Here is a 22,646-nt window from a genome sequence, read left to right as displayed (position 1 = left end):
TGCTAATTTTTACATCTAAGATTGTAAGAAATATAATTGACAAGGAAATTTATGATCATGCGACTTATGGTGATGGACTAATGGTGGTTTGAAAAAATAAAAAAAAAAGTTGAGAAACCATCCCTTGTCTAAGGCAACTATTAACGCCCATGTTTAGAATAGTTCGCATGTTAACAAGTAATTTTATGAAAAAAAATTAAAATTTGTTCATATAACATAAAATTAAAATACTATAGGTGTTTTCAAAATTATCATTTCTCTTCCTTAAAATTACAATTTAACATTATTGATATTATAAAAAAACATCGTCAATTTGTTATTATCTCGGAATTAAGAATACATTCGCAATAGTTAGATACCAACTTAAAAATTTTAAATTGTATATATAGGTAGTAATGATTTTGAGAAGCACCTACGGTATTTGTTTTCATAATTAGTTGAAAACTTTATTTCAGTGCATGAAGTTGTTGCTTATAATCTTACATTTTTTTCTTAATTTTATCAAATTAAACACACTCAAATGCATAAACATATCAATATCAGGATCAATTTAGAGGTAAATATCTAAAAGTGACACGTGACATTACTACTAAGACAATTTAGCGTTGATTACATATAATCTTTATTACATAAACCTGCATTGATTTTTTTAAAATTATTGAAAATAAATAATAATAATAAAATAGTACATGATGATGAAAATAAACTCAAGACATACATTCCACTAATTTATTCCTACAAGGATATACACTAAACAAAAAACAAAAACAAAAAAATTGAAGAACAATGCCAGAGGGTAAATGCATGTGAACACTCAGGTTGGTATATTTTAATTTTATGCATAATGGCAACCCCAAGCTAATGGGTTGGTGCATGAAGATTTGTGCATAATATGGTCAATGATTAAATAATATAATAATTATATTATTACTAATCATTCTCAAATTTCTCGCCTGATCATATAATTAAATTGCTGATAACAATTAAAGAATTTGGGCGGAATTAATTATGAGACAACCCCATAAGTTGATGAGCAACATCATGAATCCTATATTGTCTTGTTGTGTGCTTAGATGCTTCATCCAATATGGACAGACGTGGAGTGTCTTGAGTAACAGAGGAATGCATTTCAACATTCTACTTTGGATTCTGGGAAATCATTTCTTTCCTTTTTCTCCCTTTTCACTTATGATCATGTTGGTGATGATGGTCGGTGTAGGATAGTAAAGTTTAAAATGAGCTTTTTCATCGTTCACAGCATAAAATTTAGAATAAATAATATAAGTTTTAAATTTCATAGTTTGATTTGTCTGATTATTTAATGAGCTTTTTTTTTCTAATTTTTTTTCTACACTCATTATTTTTTCCTTGGATATTCTATTTTCCCGCTCACAATCTCCCTCACTTATTCTTTTATAAATAAGGACATATTTAAAAAAGTATATGCTTTATATAAGCATAAAATGATTATTTGAATTTTATATTTTTAATCACGCAAAGCACTTCTTCTTATTCATAATATAAGTCATTTATAATAAGTCATTCAACTAATAAAAAGTTAGTTGCAATGATAAGTTTGTCTGAAAATTATTCTTACTTTCATGTTACCATAAATTTAAAAAATATATAACTCTCAATGGAACTTGGAGAGGACATAATTAAAATAGAGAACTTAATGCTACACCGACTCTTGTAAAGTGAAATTAAGAATATAAAATTCTCCTAAAATGTAACTTACTATATTATAGATAAAAGGAGGATAAAGTCATTTTAATTAATTCATAAGAGTAAAAAAAAATTAAAATGATTGTTTGTAATTAATACGTAAAGAATTCATTACAACTTTTCAATATAGCTTAGTTTTGGTTTTCAAAGTTACAAAATTTGATTTATCTTAATAAATATAAAAATGATGTATAGATGTGTGTTTCCTAAAGTCCAAATTATAAGATAACAATATTAAAGCAAACCAAGATAGGTTGGCATCAATATTTGGGAGCTTTCATCCTTTTAATCAAGTAGTCCGAGTTTCAATTTGTAACAATTAATGGGTTTGTTTGGAAATGATAAGAACCTTTAAAAGTAACTTTTAAATTGTGATTTATGAAATACATATGTGATAAGCATAAGCTCAAGGGAGATAGCCTATTCTAAAAGACTAATCTATTAAAAAGGAGGGCCATTTGAATTTATAAACTCCACAACACTTATGAAATTTCTCAATGCGGGACTCATAACAGAGCACTTTCCTTGAGAGCTAACATCCCCAGCGGCTTCATTCTGCGACATTTAACTTGATCTTCTTACCAATCAGAACCCTCCACAAGTAGCTCTCTCTGGTTGGTCAACTTTTAATGAAAGTATCAATGTGATGAGTATAAACCTAAAAAAAGAACCCATCCCAAAAGATTACCTTATTAGGGGGAAAAAAAGTTTCTTGAACTTATAAACCTCACAATACTTATGAAAATTTCTAATATAGGACTCATAACAACATATATTAGGGGGTTTTATCTTGGTTTAGATGAGAATGCTTACAAGCACTCAGCATGACCAGGTACAAACAAGCCTTATGTATCAGCCTTATGTTTTATTAATAGAGTATACTCATAATATTGAAAAAAGCGGGGTAAAAGTGAGTAAAAAGAGTGAATTTTAATACATACTACCTCCAATCCTAATTATAAGAGCCAGTTGACTAATTTGAGGAGATTAAGGAAATAAGTTGAATTAGTTATTTGTCCTAAATAGGTGTTGTCTTTCCTAAAATATCCTTACTAATCAAGTGTATTGATTAGAACTATAATTGTTATAAGGACTACTTTGAGAAAAAATGTATAAATATGAGAGACAAAATAGATTGTGGTTTTATAATTAGGACTAAAATAAAAGTCAAACAAGATCTTATATTAAGGACCGGAGGTAGTATTTAACTTTATTTCCACTTACATTAATTTTTTAACTGGACACTAGTTCATTGAATTGGAGTTAATTTTAAAATTTCAGGGAGAAATCATTTGTGGATGCCAAAGAAATTTCAATTCAACAAGGTCGATGCATGTGAGTGTTACTTCGCATGATCCCATTGGCTGGGTAGTACAACCAAAATTAGGTAACTCAAACAAACGTATTGGGTGTTACCATGTGACCGCCATCGCATGCTTCCAATCTGTACTTTTCTAATTTGTCACTTGAGGTTGCTGTTGTGCGTGCATGCTGGACACAATACGATATGCTATTCCTTTTGCTACTTCCACGGGGCATAGAAATATTTTATTCAAAATAATTAAAAAGTTTCAAAAACTGTTGAATTTCAAAATAATAAATATGTTATTTTAATATGTCAAAATTTTTACAAAAATAGTCGGCATCACTTAATTTATCATTTTAAAATTCAGTAGATATTTTATAATAATTTTTCTGAAAAGTCTTTTTAATTTTTGAACTATTTAGCAAAGAGTATTGAAATTTGAGGCAAGGTTACTCTTTTAATTGTTAAAACTTAAAATCATTGCAATTTTACTTTTAAGCAATGGACATTGAAGTTGAACCTTACTAATGCCTTGATATAAATTCTCTCGTGTAAGTAGAAGATTGTAGATTTGATGCTGCCAGTCATTACAAGTAGTCAATATTTGTTTCTTTAATTTTTTTTGTTGGAAAAAGCTGATTGTTAACTTCATATTGACTTTAAAAAAGAGCATTTTGCTTCTAAAATATTCATGAAAGAATAACTTGTGTTTAAAGTTCAATAATGTAAAGTATTTTATATCCTTACTTTTTTTTTTAAAATTGAAACATGCAAAATCATGTTTAAAATATTCAATTTTTTGTTTTGCTGTTAAATTTGACATTATTCCTTGTTTTTAATATATTTTCAGGACAATATTACTCTTATACAAAAAAAATTTATGTATGAGGATCTTATATTTAGGATAAGAGGAGTATCAATTACCCTCTCTAGTTATATATCAATTTTTTCATATGATTTATATTCGAGCATTCTTGGACCTAATTGGGAGTAACTCTTCCAAGAATGGTTAATGTATTCATACGTAGTTGAGACCTCGTCTTAAGACAGTCAAGGCTCCTTCTACTAAAATCAACACTCAAGTGAGTAATTATATATATTAATTTGTATATTAGGTAGATTAGTTTAGAAAAAATAATAAATATGAAAAATAAAGTGGATTAAGATATTATAATTGTAATTAGAATAAATCTAACACCTAAAATATCTCTTATATTAGGCATGAGAGGGACCACTTACACATATTAAAAAATTTATTAATAATAATTGAAAATTCTTTTTACTTTATATGGAGAATTACAATGAGGTTAAAAAAAATTACAAAATAAGTCTCAGACGTTATATCTTTTACTTTAAAACTTGTCATTACAGACTATTTAGGCTGTTATTGAGACTTTTTAATAATTATTTTTCTTACCTGAGATCTCACTGTAATCCTCCATACTTTATATTTTCTCATTATGTATGAAATTGTGGGTGGGTATTTAAAAAAAAAAAAGGTTAAAAATCAGTCATGAATATTTTTATAAAATTTATAAAGAGTATATTTGTACTAAAGAGGTTTAGTGATGATCTTAAAAATAGGATCGAAGCAAATATTTGCTATTTTTTAAACATGTTCTCTCTGACATTTATAACAATTGCAATTATTATTCGATAATACTTTTTCCCTTTTTAAAAGATATCATCATGTCAATACCAAAGTCACTTTTTTTTTTCAAAAAAAAAAAAAGTAAATCATCTTCTCCTTGTATTTGTTATTTAATGTTTCTTAAAAGCTTGCAAGTGAATTAATCTCTATTAGAAATATATTTCAACACAATTAATTAAAAATAATTTCACCCTTTTTCATGAAAAATATTGTCATATATATATATATAATAAATATATGATAAATTACTATATCAAAGTTTTTCAAAAAGTATTTGCTCATCAACCTACTTTCCAAGCACACTAATAAATTAACCATGGCTCAAAATTCCAAAAGACTGAAAATTGATCAGGCAAATGGGATCCAAGAAATTCTTGGGCGTAGTTGATGAGCATTTGTCAATGGATTGGGTTGACTTTGATAAAAAAGTGAAATGATTTTGAACCTCAAATTCGCACCATATATGCACATTTGTGCCCCACACAAAATAATGCACTTTTCCATTATTATTTTTTTCTTTTTTAGATTTAACCTATCCACATCATTGGCCCCTTCTGTTCATTAATTTGTGTCTATATATTGTAAAGATTGATTAAAGCATGAGACAGAAAACATATATGTTTTGTCTCGCAAAAATTGGCTCATTTCTCTTTGTTCCATAATTTTTTGTTCTATATAACTTTGGTCCTTCTTTTTACCATTTCAGACTGATCCAAAGCTTTAACGCTGCTGCTTACTATTTTTCTGAATTAAGTAGCTAAATTCTTTTAACGAAAGTCATAATAGTCACTTACTAATTTAACTTTGAATTATATGCAAATACTAAAAATTAATAGAAATTTAGTGCTAAATTTTTAATTTATGTAAATAACTCTACTATTGTTAATTAATATTTGATTTCACTAATGAAAAATAAGATTGACAATTTAATGTGTTGTTTCACAAAATGAAATATTAAATTATATTCTTTAATAAATAATCTAGCTCCATCATCTTTAGATTGTGTGATGAATAATTTCTTGAATTTTAAATAATCTATAAATAATATTTTTTGTTTTGTTATATTATTAAAACTACAGACTAATGAGTAGTACATAAGCAATTTAGTAACTGAAAAGTTTTACGAGTAATCAGTGCACAATAACAAGTTATGAGGCAAGAAATGTTAAGAAGCATATATTGCTCATTAATTATGAGACCTTTTAGTAGTTAAACAATTGCTTATGTAGAACTACATAATGATTTTTTTAAAACTTTAACAAGTATGTCTGTAAACACTCTTTAAGTCGGGATGCATGTCTAGTTATGATAAACTTTTGAAACCCAACTCGTCTAAACTCTTTGATATTAGAAAAAGCTAAGTAAATTAATTTTATTTTTTTTGTTTATTGCTATAAGTGACTGATTTCTTGGACAAGCTGTGTACTCATAATTAAGCCAATTATTTGCAACTTATTTTATTAATATAAAAAGGGCTTAAAATAAAAGGCTCATTAGCGGAAGGTCAGTGCAAATAAAGTCGCACAGTTTGGTCCACCAATTCGTGTTTTCTTTTCCAAGTTTCAATACAAGTCATTTTCTTTTGCTTTAGTAGGTAGAAGCTTTCCCCCCTCTACTCACCAATTTTGTGTGCCTTTTATGGGACACGTCCAGTCGTGTGACGATCCAAAATAAATTATTGACAATATTTTTATGAATTATGAACATGATTGTGGAGCATTATTAGTGTCAATATCAATATATGTCCTCTTATTCTAAATATAAGAGTTACTTAATAATTAATTTGGATATATTCATAAAATCAAATAAATTAGTTAATTATAACAAATGTAATATAATTTGTTTAAAATGTTCATATATAATATTAAATCAATATAAGTTAGCTAAATTAGTTTAAAAAAATGATAAACATAATAAAATAAATTAAAATTTTATATTTAAGATTAAATCGAACCACTAACTAGTTATTATATTGATAGTTGGACTAGGTTCGGACAAGTGTTCACATGATATATGTATGTGTGGGAAGGCTTAGACGAGGAGTATTAATTTGTAATTATCAATATATATATGTATACAATATGAAATTTCTAAAAATTTACATTATTCATAAATAATTTAACAACAAAACTTAACTTCAAACCCTATGTAAAGATTAAAAAAGCTACTTGTTACACAATGCCGACATACAAGGATTTGGCAATGATCTTCTATAATTTTTTATTAATTAAATAATAATTTATAAATAATATGCCACAGTTTCATCCTCCTTTTTATTACTCTATTTGATTTTGAAACAAACTCCTGGACCTTGAAGTCAACCTCATCAATTTCCATGTTTACTCCTCTCAATGACATTCAACAACCTTTTTCACCAAATGAAAAAAAAAAGAAAAAAAGAAGAAGAATAGGGCATGACGGCATTCAAAAACTTAACCCTTATGATTTCATTCTCCTCCTCAAATGTCTTCTTTCTTCCCTCAGTGGAAATTAGTTCTTTTGGGCCCTTAGTCATATGGAAGACAATATGCAATTATGGTTGAAGAGCCAGGGAGAATTCTGAAAAATAAAAAAAATAATTAAAATTACTAAATTCTAAATAAGTAAGTTTTACAAAAATGTGTTGTTATTTGTAAGTTTAATATTGTCAAAATCTATTAAAATGTTGTTACCAAATATGATTTGGGATTTAATAATTTTAAATTTTTTATAGGATTCTTTTCAAGAGTTATTGGTGCAGATTTATTTCCTATTTTATAATTTATAATAATACTCAAGTGAATAAAGTAAGTTATCCTGTATCCTCCTTTTCCAATGGATTTAATTTCGGTTTTGTGTAGTTGGAGGGTAAGATGAGACTAGGATTATTTGTTTGACTTCGTCAAGCTTGGTTTTAAATTATAATGGTTCGATACATGAAGCCATTTGAAATCGATTCATCGAGGACTTTTTTTGGAGAAAATTATTTTAAAGCCCTTGATTAGAAAATTAATTATCTAAAGGTACTTAAGGATCTATATTTTTGAGCAAGTACAAACTTTTCCTCAACTACATATGATGTATATTCAACTATGTGTGTAATAAAAAGCACTTGTATATAGTTAAAGATATGTTGCACATAGTTAAGAAAGTTGCACTTATTTAAAAACTTGGGTCCGTAGATATTTTCGCATAATTAATTTTTTAATCAGAGACTTTTAACCTTTTTGTTAATGTTTTCCCCCTCATGTTCTTTTGACTAATTATAGAACTTGTGGAGGGTAGCAAAGGGCTGTATGAAAAAAAAAAAAAACGTGGGTCACATAAAATGATTTTTTTGCCATTTTTCCTTAATAAATATCACACCAACTGGTTTTGTATATTCTCATCACAAATCAAATTTTTTTCTTATGTGATTATACTTTCATATCAACATTCTTACCTCTACTATCCTGTCTGTATGCTTTTGTTGTTCTTTTGAAGCCTTTAATTATCTAGTAGCGTTGTTGGCCTTTAGCTCACCAAGTTCTTTTCAGCCATTAATAGTTCTGGCAACCTTTTAATTTAGTCTTAAATATAATATTACAGTTCACTTTATCTTTCATATTTATCTATTTTTTTTAAAGTATTCTTTGTAATAGTTACACATGTTAAATACGCAATCAAATGATAGTTAGCTAATACTACCTTCGATCCTTAATATAAGAACTGATTAACTTTTATTTTGATCTTAAATATAAGATCCCAATCCATTTTATCTCTTATGTTTATCTATTTTTTCAAGATAATTTTTATAATAATGATAGTTTTGGTCAATACATTTAATTAGTAAAGACATCTTAGAAAAGACAACACTTATTTATTACAAATAACTAATTTAACTAGTTTTCTTAATCTACTCAAATTAGTCAACTGGCTCTTATATTAAAGATCGGAGGTAATACATGATTAGCATGGGTATTTTAAAAAAAACAACGTCTAGTTATTACAAATAACTAATTCAACAGACTTTCTTAATCAACTCAAATTAGTCAATTAGTTCTTATATTAAGAACCATGGCTAGTATATAATTAATCACTTGTGGAATGATCTGATCTTTGATCCATTTTTTTGGCCTTGATCTTTGATCCATTTTAACTTTTAAATCATTTCTTAACTTGTTTCTCATATGTATGTGTATTCTCTCTACCTTAGTCGTAATAAGGTGGAACCCCTAAACTATATCACTCTATATGACTCAAGCTAGAAACATCCAAATTTATAACCATGATCAAATCTCCAACAATAACCACAATCAAAACACTAACACACAACCAGCTTAAAAAAAGAAAAAAGAAACATCTCTGATGAATCATCCAACAATAATGAAATTGTACTAAGAAGGTGTTTGGATAGAAACCAAATTATAGTTTTAAAAGTGATCTTACGATATATGAAATAAATATATAGAGGAGTTTGTCTCGAGTTGCGAAAAATACTTTTAAAAAGTAATTGTGTAGATATCCAAATGCATCCTAAGAAGTGAAAATCAAAGTAGACGCGGCTAACAAGCAAAAACAAATTCCATTGCACTGTTGGGTCCTTCTTCATCTTATAATCGCCAACAAAACACTTCACTAGAACCACCGCCTTGGATTTCCATCGCTCTCCTTAGTTACTTCACATTAATCTATGAGACACAGTTTAACCCAAAAATATATAAAAATAATAAATAGTGCGATCCATTTCTGGATTCACATCTTGTTAGCGTAAGCTATAAGGTATTCAAAATAGAAGACCTGTCGTATGTCTAGCCAGAAGAATAAAGATACAAGCATTGCTTTTGAAATCTTGCTGCAAGTCAACTAATATATAGTGGCTGACATTTAGCTAGAGGTTTTGCTTTAATACCCTCTGCTTTTGAGCTGTTTAGCTAATTCGGGCAAATTAAGGGAATAAAATAAATTACTTAATTCTAACAAAATTGATATGATCTCTCCAAATTAAATACTCTTCTGTAACATGAGATTATATATCAGTTTATAAGTTAGATAAATTAGCTTGAAAAAAATTAATAAACATAAAAGATAAAATGGATTACTGTTTTATTTTTAGAATCAAAACCAACTCTCTAACTAGCTCATACATTTAGGATCAAAGGAGTAATTATTTTTAATAAATTCGTCTTTATCGGCTTGACAAGTGTGAGAAGGAAACATTTGGCCCTTGTTTTTTGGCCTGAAAGAAACATCTGGCTTTGAGGAAAAGAAAGTGAAAGCACACAAAGGACATCATGTCACAAAATAGAGCAAAGCAGCCGTGGGAGGATTGAGATCATATATAGTGGAAGGATAGATATAGATTGAGAATCTTCTATAGTGCATATTCATGCGCTTGGGAGTCAAAAGCAGAAGGAAGGAAAGGCCTAAAGTAAAATTACAAAAAAGGAGAAAAGCTCACGAAATGAGTATACCTGAATGAATGTAATGATGAAGAAAGGGAATGACATGAAGCTTCGAATTTCGTCATTTAGTGTTCTAAGGATTTAAATGTACGTACCTAGCTCGTGGGCCTTCCATTTAAAAGTCTCTTACAGATAAAACAAACACTCACGGTGTGAATTTCAATTCATCGTCTAGCATTTTAAGCTTTTATGAGGTAGTTATATGGAAGCCTGTTGGAGCATCCAACACCCGATATTAAATTGTTATCTTGATTTAGGAGTCTCTTTTTCAGCGTCTCACATGAAAAAATGGGATCATCTTGGAATGTGCCACTGGTAGGTATATTTTACTGGAATCTTAACTTCAACGTTAATTCCGTATTCAATATACCACATTCAGTTTTAAATATAAGATTTAACTTATTTGCACTACAAATTAGATTTTATATTTAAAATCAAAGATAAGATTATAGCCTACTTCTTGGACACTAAATTTAACAACGAGGTTGACCTCACTAGATCAACCCTCATCCCATGTATCTCCACTTGTCGTTCATGGCATCACTTTTACTGATTTTTTTTATCATGATTTTATGATATATGAACTAAATATATATAAAAATTTTTTTACCTGAATTTATGTGAACATACTTATCATAAGCAAATTCAAACAAGTCCTGAACTTGCATCAAGTTCACTCTTGGTGAAAAGAGCAGTTTTGGATTCATAAGGCCTGGTTGGATCTACTTATAATAAGTGCTTACAAATATTTTTATGTAAGTCAAGACAAAGCTCTCTTCACATACTTTTCTCGTATTTAGTAAATTACAATTGAAAAGTTGCTTTTGAACGACCCTATTGTAATTCCAAACGAGCCCTTAATTTTGACATTTATCAAACTATTTGATTTTTATTTTAAGAATGTCATGATTTTGACATTCATGATTGATTATTTGAGTCATCCTAAGCTAATTATAGTTAACATCTCCTTGACTTTTTTAGGCACTGTTTAATACTTGATAAGTTTTCACATGCTCCACTTGTTATGGCACTCATGATGCCGATATTGACGTCAGCATCAAGATATAGCCATATGGGAGCTTCGCTTTCTTGATGTTGCTATACCAAATTACACTATATTGGTTCAATGGTCATGATGTTGTTTTTAAATATTGACATTTGGATGCGATTGTTTACATCATATTTAAAATTTAAAATTATAATTTTTCTAAAGAGATGTTTAGGGAATATTTTTATTTAAAAAATTTCAATATTAAACTAAAAATACATAATAATTTGGATATTTTAATATTAATTTAAATGATCCAGATTATTATGAAAATCCCAGGTTAGAATCCGTCTTCCTCTGCCAAGTTATTATTTACCTACTAAGTTAAAAATCCTACACATGATGTGCCATGCGCATTTTCTACGAATATAAAAATTTATAACTGCCACGTTTTTATTTTTGGGTTGCCCACTCAGTTTATCGAAGTTTTGCTCTTATTACATCTGGATCCGACCCGCGTCGCGTACCTGGCTGTGGTGGGTGAGTCTCCTAACAGGATTTCTGCATACGCAGAGACTCGAACTCGAGACCTTACTTAAAGCGGTACCAAACCGTTTACCACTTAGACCAACTCCCGTTGGTCTGCCACATGTTTTTTTTTGTTTTTGGCATAACTCAGAATATCCTCAAGCTACTGCTTCATGTGGTTTGAATTTATGTTCACGTCCTTATAGGAATGAAATGGCTTACCACATCAATAAATAACTTGTTAGTATTTTAGTTTTTAACCCTCCGGTCCCAAGAAAAGAAGTACAAATATACAACCTTTGTAGCCTAATATCGCGGACCCCTGAAAAAACTTTGGGCCTACCTGAGTTGGGCCATTTGAGCTCAACGTGTATGGTATGGGGCTTCTCATTGTTGGAAAAAAAAATGATGCCACCAGCTAACATTGACACCTGGGCATGGCCACAGCAGATGTCAACACATTTCTATTTTAGTATTAAAAATAAAATAAAAAAGTAATTTTATTAAACTTGTCGCGTACGGGATCTGTGCTGCAGCCCGCAAAAAACAAACCAAACATTCAAAGTCCCTGAGGGATGTCTTTTGTGACTTGCCTGCTGTGGCCGTGAAGTCTGAAGAAGAATCTTTACCTGTAAATCAGAGTTCCAAGTTCTCCATTTTCGTCTTGGATTCTCGAGCTGCGTCTGGTGATTCCGGAGGAAGAGATGTGGGTGTTTTACCTGATATCGCTTCCTCTGACACTAGGCTTGGTCCTATTCACCCTCAGGTATTTCTCCGGTCCACACGTTCCTCGCTTTGTGCTCTTCACCGTTGGATATGCCTGGTTCTGCTCCCTCTCCATTATCATCCTTGTGCCTGCTGACATCTGGGAGGTACTATTTTCTCTCTTCTTTTAATTCTCTTCGGTTTCTTGCTTGTTTTATGCTGCAATTTGAAGCTTAAAACCATACACTTGATTTAATTCTTGCGATTTGAGCCGTGATATATATTTTTTAATTTCATACATACAGACGATCTCTTCTCGCCATAAGAATGGAAGTATTTCATTCCTTTGGAGCTGGTCTTATTGGAGTACGTTTTTACTCACTTGGTATGCTTGCTCTGTATCATTATATGTTTGCATCAGTATTACTTCCTCATCACAGTATAAAACTTATCAAAATTGGTCGAGTTTAAACAGGACGGTTATGATCAAATGCTGAATTTCAACAGCACACAGTGACACAAAGCATTCATGCTTTTTTTCATTATCCTACGTTGAAAACCATTAAATTCAACTGTGTTTGAATAAGTACTGCAGAACATGTTATACCATACGGTAGTCTATATCTCTGTTTGTTACACATATTTTCAAAATTCAGGTGACTTTCTATATGTGCCACAAGCACCATGGTAATTTGATTGATTTCCTTGTTTGTGCTCTTACACACACACCGCACACACACACACTCATATGCTTCGTGATTGTTACATGGAGATTCTTTTAACTGATGCTAACAGATTGCAGATGCATTTCCTCATCTATTTGAATTGTGTCATCCTAAGCAGGGCTGTGGTGCCCCTTATTCAGGGTTATGAAGACGCTGGTGACTTTACTGTATCAGAAAGATTGAAGAGTAGTTTACATGTTAACTTGGTATTCTATCTACTTGTTGGTGCTGTTGGCCTGATTGGAGTCATTTTTCTCATTATCATGCACAAGACCTGGTTTGTATACATACCTTGAACCATGATTTGTTTTGGTGCATATTTTGTTTTGTTTGCCTGATATTAGCTCTAAGTTATTGATACCTGGAAATTTTCAATTGTTTTTGGGTAAAGCTTTTGATCTTCATTTGAAGAGCACCATGATTTCCTTATTATGCAGACGTTGTGGGCACGTGTTATACCCTTTTCTTTTGTGTGTGGGAACTTTTCATATTGTTTTCAAATGAAGCATCTCTCTCCATCTAAATAATTTTCTTCATTTTTTTTTATATACAGGAGTGGTGATCTTCTGGGACTGGCCATGGCTTGCTCTAATACTTTTGGACTTGTTACTGGTGCATTTCTTCTTGGGTATGGTTTAAGTGAAATTCCTAAAAGCATATGGAGAAATGCTGACTGGAGCACTCGCCAGAAAGTTCTTTCCCATAAAATTGCAAAAATGACTGTCAAACTTGATGATGCTCACCAAGAACTTTCAAATGCTATTGCTGTAAGAAATTTACTGAAGTTGTCAGTTAAATTTCTTTTACAATTTTCGCCCTTATTGGTTTTACATTCTGCATGTGGAAGCTCTCAAATTTTGTTCAACTTTTAGTTGCTCTAAAATTTATTACTTGCATTTTAAGAGTAATTATGTGCTGAACTATTGATTGTCTAGGCATCGTTCTTCATAGTTAATGCCAAATTAATCATATTTGTTCAGTAATGGCAAGTCTTCAAGTGAATTTGTGACAGTGAATTTTAAATTTCTAGTAGAAAACGCAATTTTAGAGATGTTTTGGCAGTTTTAATGTACTATCTGGAACTATTATGGGCCATTTGGTATAGTGCTAGGCATGGAAAGGGAAAGAATGAAAGTGAATGAACATCAGTCTCATGTCTCTGGATGGAAAGAGTAATAAAGAAGAATAGATACTGTCGAGTAATGATAACAAGGGTACAATAGATATTGCATATCTTATTTTTGGTGCATTGGAAATTGGTTCCCTTTGTATGCCAAACAGACCTCTAGTTATTAGTATATTCTTAAAGTACATTGCGCTAATTTCGATTTGATCTGTTTTACTTTGCATAGAAGATTTCATATTACTGTTTTGCTCATTTTGCTAGGGGAGAATCTTGTTACTCTGTTTTTCAATGTATCCTAAAAAATACCTCAGAGAGCCTAATTATGGTTTAATTTTTATAGATTGCCCAAGCTACATCAAGTCAGATGTCCAAGCGTGATCCTTTGAGACCTTATATGGATGTTATTGATAATTTCTTGACTCAGATGGTAAGGAGCTTGACTTTGCTTGTAGAACCAGATTTTCTTTGTAATGATTTAGATATAAATTTCAATTTCAGTTTCGGCAAGACCCATCCTTCAAACCACAGGGTAGCAGATTGGCAGAAAACGATATGGATTATGATACTGATGAAAAGTCAATGGCAACCCTGAGGCGTCATCTTAGGTTAGCTCGAGAGAGGTACTACAGGTATAAAAGGTAAGCAATAATCAGTTAGTCTTTTAGGGGTTAATTTTATTCACCAAACAAATTTGTTCGTAATCTTAAATTCCCTACAGCATTTTTATGGTTATATTCTTATGGAATTGAAACCCTCGTTCTCTCTCGTCGTCATGTTAAGGTAATAGATTTTTATCAAACTGATGAAAGAATGTTGACATTTTCATTCGTTGTTTTTTTTTTCCCCCACATTGCATATACCCATAATTTTATTTATTCAGTTCTTTTCTTTTCAAAGATAATTTTTATCTTCTATATAAACCAACGAATTTTACAACTCTGGTAATAAAATTGACTTGAACCAAGAAGAGTTTCAGCTTCGCTTCTTAGCCAACTGTCTCTAAAATTTTATCAAATGAGGCAATAGATTTGTTGTCTCTTATATGATGATCGAAGAGATAAATTGTTGAGAGAAATTCTGTCAGATAACTAGAATATTTTAATGCTTACATCATCCATTTAACCTATGACAATCGTAACATGAAGTTCTTGTCATTGGTGGTGTCCCAACCAGTGCTACCTTCTAGTGATTATATGAATGTTTGGTTTAGTTAAAGGTCTTGTATGTGTCTTGTCTTACGATGATGACTGCTTAGAATTTCTTTATAGCCATAATTAAAGTTTATTTGCAGTGAGTATTCAGCTTATGTACGGGAAGCTCTTGAATTGGAGGATACAATAAAGAGTTATGAACGCCACAGCTTAACAGGATGGTATGCTTCTAATGATTGCCTTTTTTTTTCCTCGTTTCATTTTGGTTTGGTTTTTGGAGGGCCAGCTCAATCATATATTACAGGTTGTCCCAGCTCGCTTTAATGTTTTGCCCTCTGCTTTCAGGAGATATATTTCAAGCATGAGACCTTCTCGGCCTGGCAAGTTGGGGAACCTCTTTGATTCTTTAGGTAATAGGCAGATTACTGGTCCGTTTGCTCTGCTGCATCAGGAATAATATTTCGAGTGAATGTTTTAGACTTTGTTTCTTAACTTGTATCAAGTAATTTTCTTCAAGGTCCCACGCACATCCACATTGTACTTATTCTGCATAGTGAGATATTGAGAAATGATTAGATGGTTTTAGAGTAGCTACCTGACAAAATAAGAGCAGACTTTTACATGGAGGTTTTTGTTGAATTCAGTATTTCAGTATTTTTCCTATGCTTCTCGTGTAACTGTGCCTGAAATATTATCAGGCCACTTGTATATTTCCAGCTACCACACTCACGAGCATCATAATCCTTCATATTCTTTCTGTTTGTTGGTTCCTATGGGAAGGACTTCTAAATAGCAATTATGTATTATATTTTTCTATTTTTTCTTGTAATCAAATGCCTACATACTTGTGCCTTTATTGGGTTTAAAAATGTTCTTCATTATCATCTTTCTTATGTCTACATTTTTATTGTGTCAAGTAATGTATTACTTCTTCTGCAAGGTTTATTCCATTCCTCCTTCGTTCAATGAATAATCAAATATGAAATAATTTAATCTAGAAGCACTTTGGGTTGAGGAATTAATTGCACTTCTTTGCAGAATATTTCTGGCGATGCATTTTAAGAAAGCACGTTGAGAAAGGGCTGGCTGCTTCACTTGGTACTCTGTCTGTCGCAATTCTTTTAGCTGAGGCAACTCTTCTGCCTGGTGTTGATCTATCTCTTTTCTCATTTCTTATAAAATCCGTGGGAACACGTGAGGTGTTTGTGCAGGTGAACCTAACTTCCTTAGACTCGTGTTTTTCTTAGTAAGCGTGAGATAGGCTGGTGGAAAATGGTTATCTTCTCTGCATATTATAACTTATTAATATCCCATTTTCCTGCTTCCCATTTCCCCTCTTACCTAGCACGACTATGTTGTTTTGCCCTTGGACATGATTAAAATGCTTTGATTTCAATATATTTAAGTGTGAGTGTATTTAATATCTTTGATTTAATACTACCTCCGGTCCTTATTATAAGATCTTGTTTGAATTTTATTTTGATCCTAAATATAAGACCTCAATCTACTTTGTCTCTAATATTTATATATTTTTTTCTTAGATAGTCCTTTTAATAATGATAGTTCTAGCCAACACACTTCATTAGTAAGGATATTTTAGGAAAGACAACACCTATTTATTACAAATAACTAACTTAACTTATTTTCTTAATCTCCTCAAATCAGTCAACTAGCTCGACCGGAGGTAGTATATGATATCACAAGGATTATATGCATTTTATGTGTGTATTGGTGAATTGCATGTGTACATTTCTTCTAGTATTGGTGGCTGCCTGTTCTCCCATGTTTCTTGAGCAGAAGAAATTTCATCCTAATTAACTCCATCAAATTCCTCTTAAAATTTCAGATAATCCATCTTTGATGGATGAAATGATTTGCTTTGAATGTAATTAGAACAAATGCAAGTCTCGCTTTGAATCTCACTTTAATGTTGCCCTTTCCATACAGCATCCATACATTAAGGTACAGATAGTGCATGTACTAAAATATCCTTTTTTTTTCACTAGGCATGTTCGTTTGTCCCTCTCATGTATATGTGCATCTGCACGTACTACTCCTTATTCAGAATTGGGAGGTTAATGTTCTACTCGTTGACACCCAGACAGACCAGCTCAGTTAGCTTGCTTATGATATGCTCGTAAGTTTTTCTTTTTTGCTTTTTGAATCACTAATGCTATCTTGAGAATGAAATATACTACCTTCGATCCTTAATATAAGACCCTGTTTGACTTTTATTTTGGTTCTAAATATAAGACCCCAATCCATTTTATCTCTCATATTTACTCAATTTTTTTCAAGATAGTCCTTCTAATAATTATAGTTCTAGTTAATACATTTGATTAGTAAGGATGTTTTAGGAAAGACAACACCTATTTAGGACAAATAACTAACTCAACTTACTTCCTTAATCTCTTCAAATTAGTCAACTAGCTCTTATAATTAGGACCGGAAGTATTATATTTTATCTTTGCTTCCTTGCAGGATGGTTGCTCGGTATGCTCCCCCTGTTTCATATAACTTCCTCAATCTCAGTTCCCTTGGTTCTGATAAAACCACCGTGTTTGAACAGGTTTTTTTTTTTTTTTTTTCCCAGTTCACATATGTAGTGGTTTTCTTTATTCGTTTCTTTTTTATTTTATTGTCCTAGGCAGTAGATAGTCCATTATTTTCTACCCACTTTAAGGTTTATTGTCACGGGTCTATTTGTCGTCTCTATATGCATTCATGTCTGGTTGCTTGACTCTGAGCACAACATTTCAACATGGAAATTTTTCATCAGAATATGACCTTTTCTCGTCTTAAAATTATTTATATTAAATTGTTGTGTCATGGGACTTATGATTGCAGCAAATGGGGAACATCAACAATGCTGTGCCTTTCTTTGGGGATAAGTTTAACAAAATCTATCCACTGATAATGGTTATATACACCCTTTTGGTTGCAAGCAATTTCTTCAATCGAGTACTTGATTTTCTGGGGAGCTGGAAGAGATATATTTTTGAAACTGAAGCTGAAGATATGGATGGTTTTAATCCAACAGGATTACTTATCTTACAAAAAGGTATTCAAGCCAACACTTTACAAGCTCGGCTGACTTGGTTTATGATATTACCTGGTCAGAATCGCATCATGCATGAATCGATCAACATTCTAGTAATTTCAGGTATTGATTCGTGCTTGATTGTTAAATTTTATTATTTTCAGAGAGGTTTTTGCTTGAACATGGGTCCAAAGTAGGTGAGCAAATTGTTCCATTGACAAGGACTCTCAACGGTATAGATATTGAATCTGGCAACAGTCTCATGGTACGTGGAGCTTTCGCTTTTTTTTCTTTTTTTTTTTCAGGGTACTGGAGCTTTCACATTTTTAATCCGCTTTGTGACATGTCTAGCATAGTGCTTAGTTTACTCATAACTGTTCGTTTCCAGGAGAGCAATATTGCAGAAATGAGAGTAAATTCCAATTTACTTGAAAAAATGAATGGAAATCCATCCAGAACCAGGAAGGATGAGATAAGAAAATATAGTTTGAGCAAGGAAGCGATCAGCAACAAGTATGCTGCTGTAAGAGAGAAAAGTGGACAAGCATCCAGATTTAGGCCCAAAGACAACAATATAGCCTCCACTAAGGTTCCGTTGCTTGATAGAGGCAATACTGATTCTGGCAATACCTCAGGGGGGTCAACTTCAGGTTTGGCTTCAACATGGCAAACTATGAAATCGGGCTTCGAGAGTTTCAAGGCTAACGTTACTGATACAGGAAGGTAACATCTCGTGATTACCCGTATGAGAGTCTGTGGTGAGATATTTCGAAGACGAAATCCGCCTTATCTTGGCCAATTCACAGTAGTAATGATTGATACGGAGACGATTACTACGGTAATGGGAATGTTTGACGTGTTGTGCGGAGTATTGGGAAAACGGGCCGGCCCGTGACAGGCTCGGGCTTAAACGGGCCGGCCTGTTTAAGCCCGAGTTTTAAAAATAAGTCATTTTTTCAAGCCCGGCCCTTGAGATGACGGGTTCGGGTTAGCCTGCGGGCTTCTGGTCTTTTTAATTAAAATAATTATTTTTATTTTTTTGTATATTTTATCAAAATAATAAAAATGAAACAATAAAAATTACTAATAAAAAGTATAAATATAAATAAAATTGAGTCACAATATAAACATTATCATGTCTAAACATATATTACAGTATAATAAAGTCTATTGAATAAACAAACTAAATAGAGGACAGACATAAACAACTAAATAAGCATTAAGTTCAGTAGATAATTACAATACGGATGATCTAGTTTGATTATAAATAATTAACAAAAAAGTTTAACTAACAAACATAGTATACATAAAGAATAATCATTTATCATACCGACAAAAAGAAAAGAGTCCATCATTCTTAGTTCTAAATTTGTTTCTACTATAAAAATAATATAGATCTTTATTTTAGTTTAAAAGATTTTTTGATCAATTATATTTCAAGTATAAAAAATATGGGAGAATGATAAATAAAGACTGTAAAAATTATAGATACAGTATTTTAATAGGTTTTGACAACTTATAAATAACAATATATTTTTATGAATATACCTAGTTTTAAATTTTGCAATTTTCATGTTTCTTTGGTTATTTTTCCCACAGCTATAGTGATTCTTTTTTTCTTTTTGTGAATGCTATTTATGTGAGCTGCCAAGATAAGTAAAACTAAGAGTATGATATGTTTAAAATGTTAGGGTTTTTTTTTTTAAGTTAAGAAAAAAAGATAGAAATTAAAAAAAATAATTTGGCGGGCCTAAACGGGCCGGCCCGCGACCTTACAGGGTCAGCCCGTTTATTTTTCGGCCCTACAGGGCTGGCCCTTTTAAGCCCGACTTTCTTTTCAAGGCTCCAAAATATAAGCCCGGCCCTCGATTTAAACAGGCTTAAACGGGCCGGCCCGATGAGCTCGGCCCGTTTTCCCGGCTCTATTTGTTGTGCCTGGCAAATCTTCAGTAGCTTACTTCTGGAACCAAATGCAGCCTAAAGATAAAGACGAAAAGATGGTCCTCTATAAATCAGTCTGTACAAATTGTAAATCTTGCGTAGGAGAAGATTCTAACAGCCGAGGACAGCGAGGTGATCTTTTGCCTGCCACGAATTCTTATTTCCGTTCCATTGATGATGCTTCTAGTTCTAGCATAACCTTCTGTAAGAGTACATTTACTTCTATTCCTTTTGGCAAGTCTCGCTTTTCTCATGAAAATGTGCAAGATTATATTTTTGGGATTTAATGTAATTGTAAAAATGAAGAAAGAGATACATTAGTGGGCTATTCTTATTTTCTGTTAGCCACTTAAGTGAAGGCAAGCACGAAAATGTACTACAATGTCCCCCCCCCCCCCTCTTTTCTTTGTTTTGAGTACACTGGAGTCACCGCTTTAGCAATAATTGGAATAAGCTATCATAATGCACTGGCTTTTATCCAAATTGTGGCGAGACGAGAGTGGGTTGTAATTTGGAAGGATGCTGGATATAAGGGTTCATCAGTAAACACTAATCTGTCAAGTAGAGGGAAAGTGGGGGAAATGGGAGAAACAGAAATTGGTAATGCCTGTGGTAGTTATTTTCACATCGAAATCAATCGATTTTTTCTTTTCCTGTTTTGGGCAGTTGCCAAAGGGGAAGCTCTTGGTGTCAACATGACTGTAGTTTGTAAGTGTGGAGAGTCCATGTTAAATGAACACTGTACATGTAAATGGGTTCAGTTTACGTAGTAACGAATAGTTCATATATGCGGGCGAGTTTGGAACCTTAGCTTAAGAAAAAACATTTTTACGTGAGTCAAGATAAAAAATTTTCTATGTGCTTATTTTGAATACTGTAAAATCACTTCTAAAAAGTTAATCCAGACATCCTGGTAAATGGTAATACTTCATATCCCAATGAAACACTCAGACTTGATTAATATTTATTCATGATCTCCCTCTCCAACTTAGGCCTAACATTCTAAAGTTCAGCCAGTCCTTGCTTCAACTTCTCTCCAATCAGTCTCAATATGGTTGGTTTTCTCATGGAATATTTGATTGGTTGCGGTATAAATCACTGCTTTGCTATCACAATGCGTCACTTAGTGTTCTATATTTGTGATCTGTGAATCCTTAAGCATACCCACAAACCATACAACTTCGGAAATAGCTGTTGCTCGTGCTCTGTATTCGACTTCAGCGACCTCAACCATGGATTGCATTTTATTATTTCCAAGTGATCAATGAACTGCCCATCTTTATCAAATACTACATCGTGTAATTAATATAAAACCCAATTAACTAATTTGAGAGATTAAAATGGTTATTAAATCGTTTAATTATAGCATATGTTACATGATCTCTCTAAAATATTTAGGTGTATCATTAGATTATACATCAATTTATAAGTGGGGCTAATTAGTTTGAAGAAAAATAATAAATATAGACACTTTAAAGTAATTTAGTAATTTTCTTAATCTTTTCAAATTAATTAATTAGGTTTTATATTAACAAGCGAAAGTAGCATCCTGTAACCCATATCTTGCCATCACAACGACCATCCCAGTCAGGATCACAAACATTATAAATACAGAAGACAGAAATTTTTCACAGCCAAGAGTTGTCCTTTACACAGGCAAGACAACTGAAGCATCGAAAGGCCCCAAGGTAAGAGGAAAACAAACTTGTACATTGGCAAACAAAAACAAGCTAGCATCCCAAACACCAAACGACCCACAAAATGAAGTAACTTTTTACTGAATCTCTCAACCTTCTATTACTCTGAGTCTCTCGACAACTCATCCTTTTTTCTTCCTCACCCTCTTCTGCTGCTGACAGCTTCTTATTTTGTTCCATAGGAATGCTGTATGGCTCTGCATCTCCTAAGCCAACATTAGCAGTTAAATTCAGAGTATAGTTTCCGTTGATTGATCACAATCTTAGACCTAGTTAATTATAACCCAAGAAGATATTTTAATGTGCCCGACTTATTTATCTTAAATCAGCTGTGTAAGTACTGCTTAGTTGATGCAATTATTCCCCCATCATTACCGGTTATAATGAGATCATTTACATAAGCTAGAATCATTGCTATCTCTGTGTCCTTTCCTTTTGTTAAACAAGGAATAATCATATTTGCTTTGCAAAAAACCATCTTGGATTAAAGCTTTTGTTAGTTGAACATTCCATTGTCTTGATGCTTGCTTAAACTCATATAAGGACTTGAGAAGCCTACATACCTTTTTCTCACCACTGCTTTCAAGTCTCTCTGTAAGAATTATACTCTAATTATTTATAACATCCGAAGTCAAGACAA

General features: G+C 31.8%; 1 protein-coding gene across 1 annotated transcript; it reads left to right on the top strand.

The window, feature by feature from the left end:
* The first annotated feature begins 12,171 nt into the window (after positions 1-12,171).
* On the top strand, positions 12,172-20,643 carry LOC114712056 (LMBR1 domain-containing protein 2 homolog A). Its single transcript, XM_028896507.1, has 15 exons — positions 12,172-12,493; positions 12,632-12,711; positions 13,170-13,328; positions 13,605-13,818; positions 14,518-14,604; positions 14,676-14,815; positions 15,469-15,549; positions 15,674-15,738; positions 16,367-16,539; positions 17,335-17,465; positions 17,810-17,897; positions 18,176-18,389; positions 18,533-18,633; positions 18,757-19,233; positions 20,304-20,643. Exons 1-14 carry the CDS (start codon positions 12,326-12,328, stop codon positions 19,093-19,095), a joined length of 2,040 nt encoding a protein of 679 aa, XP_028752340.1. The 5' UTR covers positions 12,172-12,325; the 3' UTR covers positions 19,096-19,233; positions 20,304-20,643.
* Positions 20,644-22,646: the final 2,003 nt, after the last annotated feature.

This window comes from Neltuma alba, unplaced genomic scaffold, assembly GCF_004799145.2.
Source record: "Neltuma alba isolate B1F8T4 unplaced genomic scaffold, ASM479914v2 tig00011331_pilon, whole genome shotgun sequence".
Taxonomy (NCBI): domain Eukaryota; kingdom Viridiplantae; phylum Streptophyta; class Magnoliopsida; order Fabales; family Fabaceae; genus Neltuma; species Neltuma alba.
The sequence above is the reverse complement of the archived record's forward strand: the minus strand, read 5'-3'. Positions and strand labels throughout refer to the sequence as shown.

Coding starts and splice junctions, on each gene's coding strand:
- LOC114712056 (XM_028896507.1), top strand. CDS start 12,326: ATGTGGGTGTTTTACCTGATATCGCTTCCTCTGACACTAGGCTTGGTC. Junction 13,329..13,604: donor ATTATCATGCACAAGACCTG/GTTTGTATACAT, acceptor TTTTATATACAG/GAGTGGTGATCTTCTGGGAC. Junction 17,466..17,809: donor AGCTTGCTTATGATATGCTC/GTAAGTTTTTCT, acceptor GCTTCCTTGCAG/GATGGTTGCTCGGTATGCTC.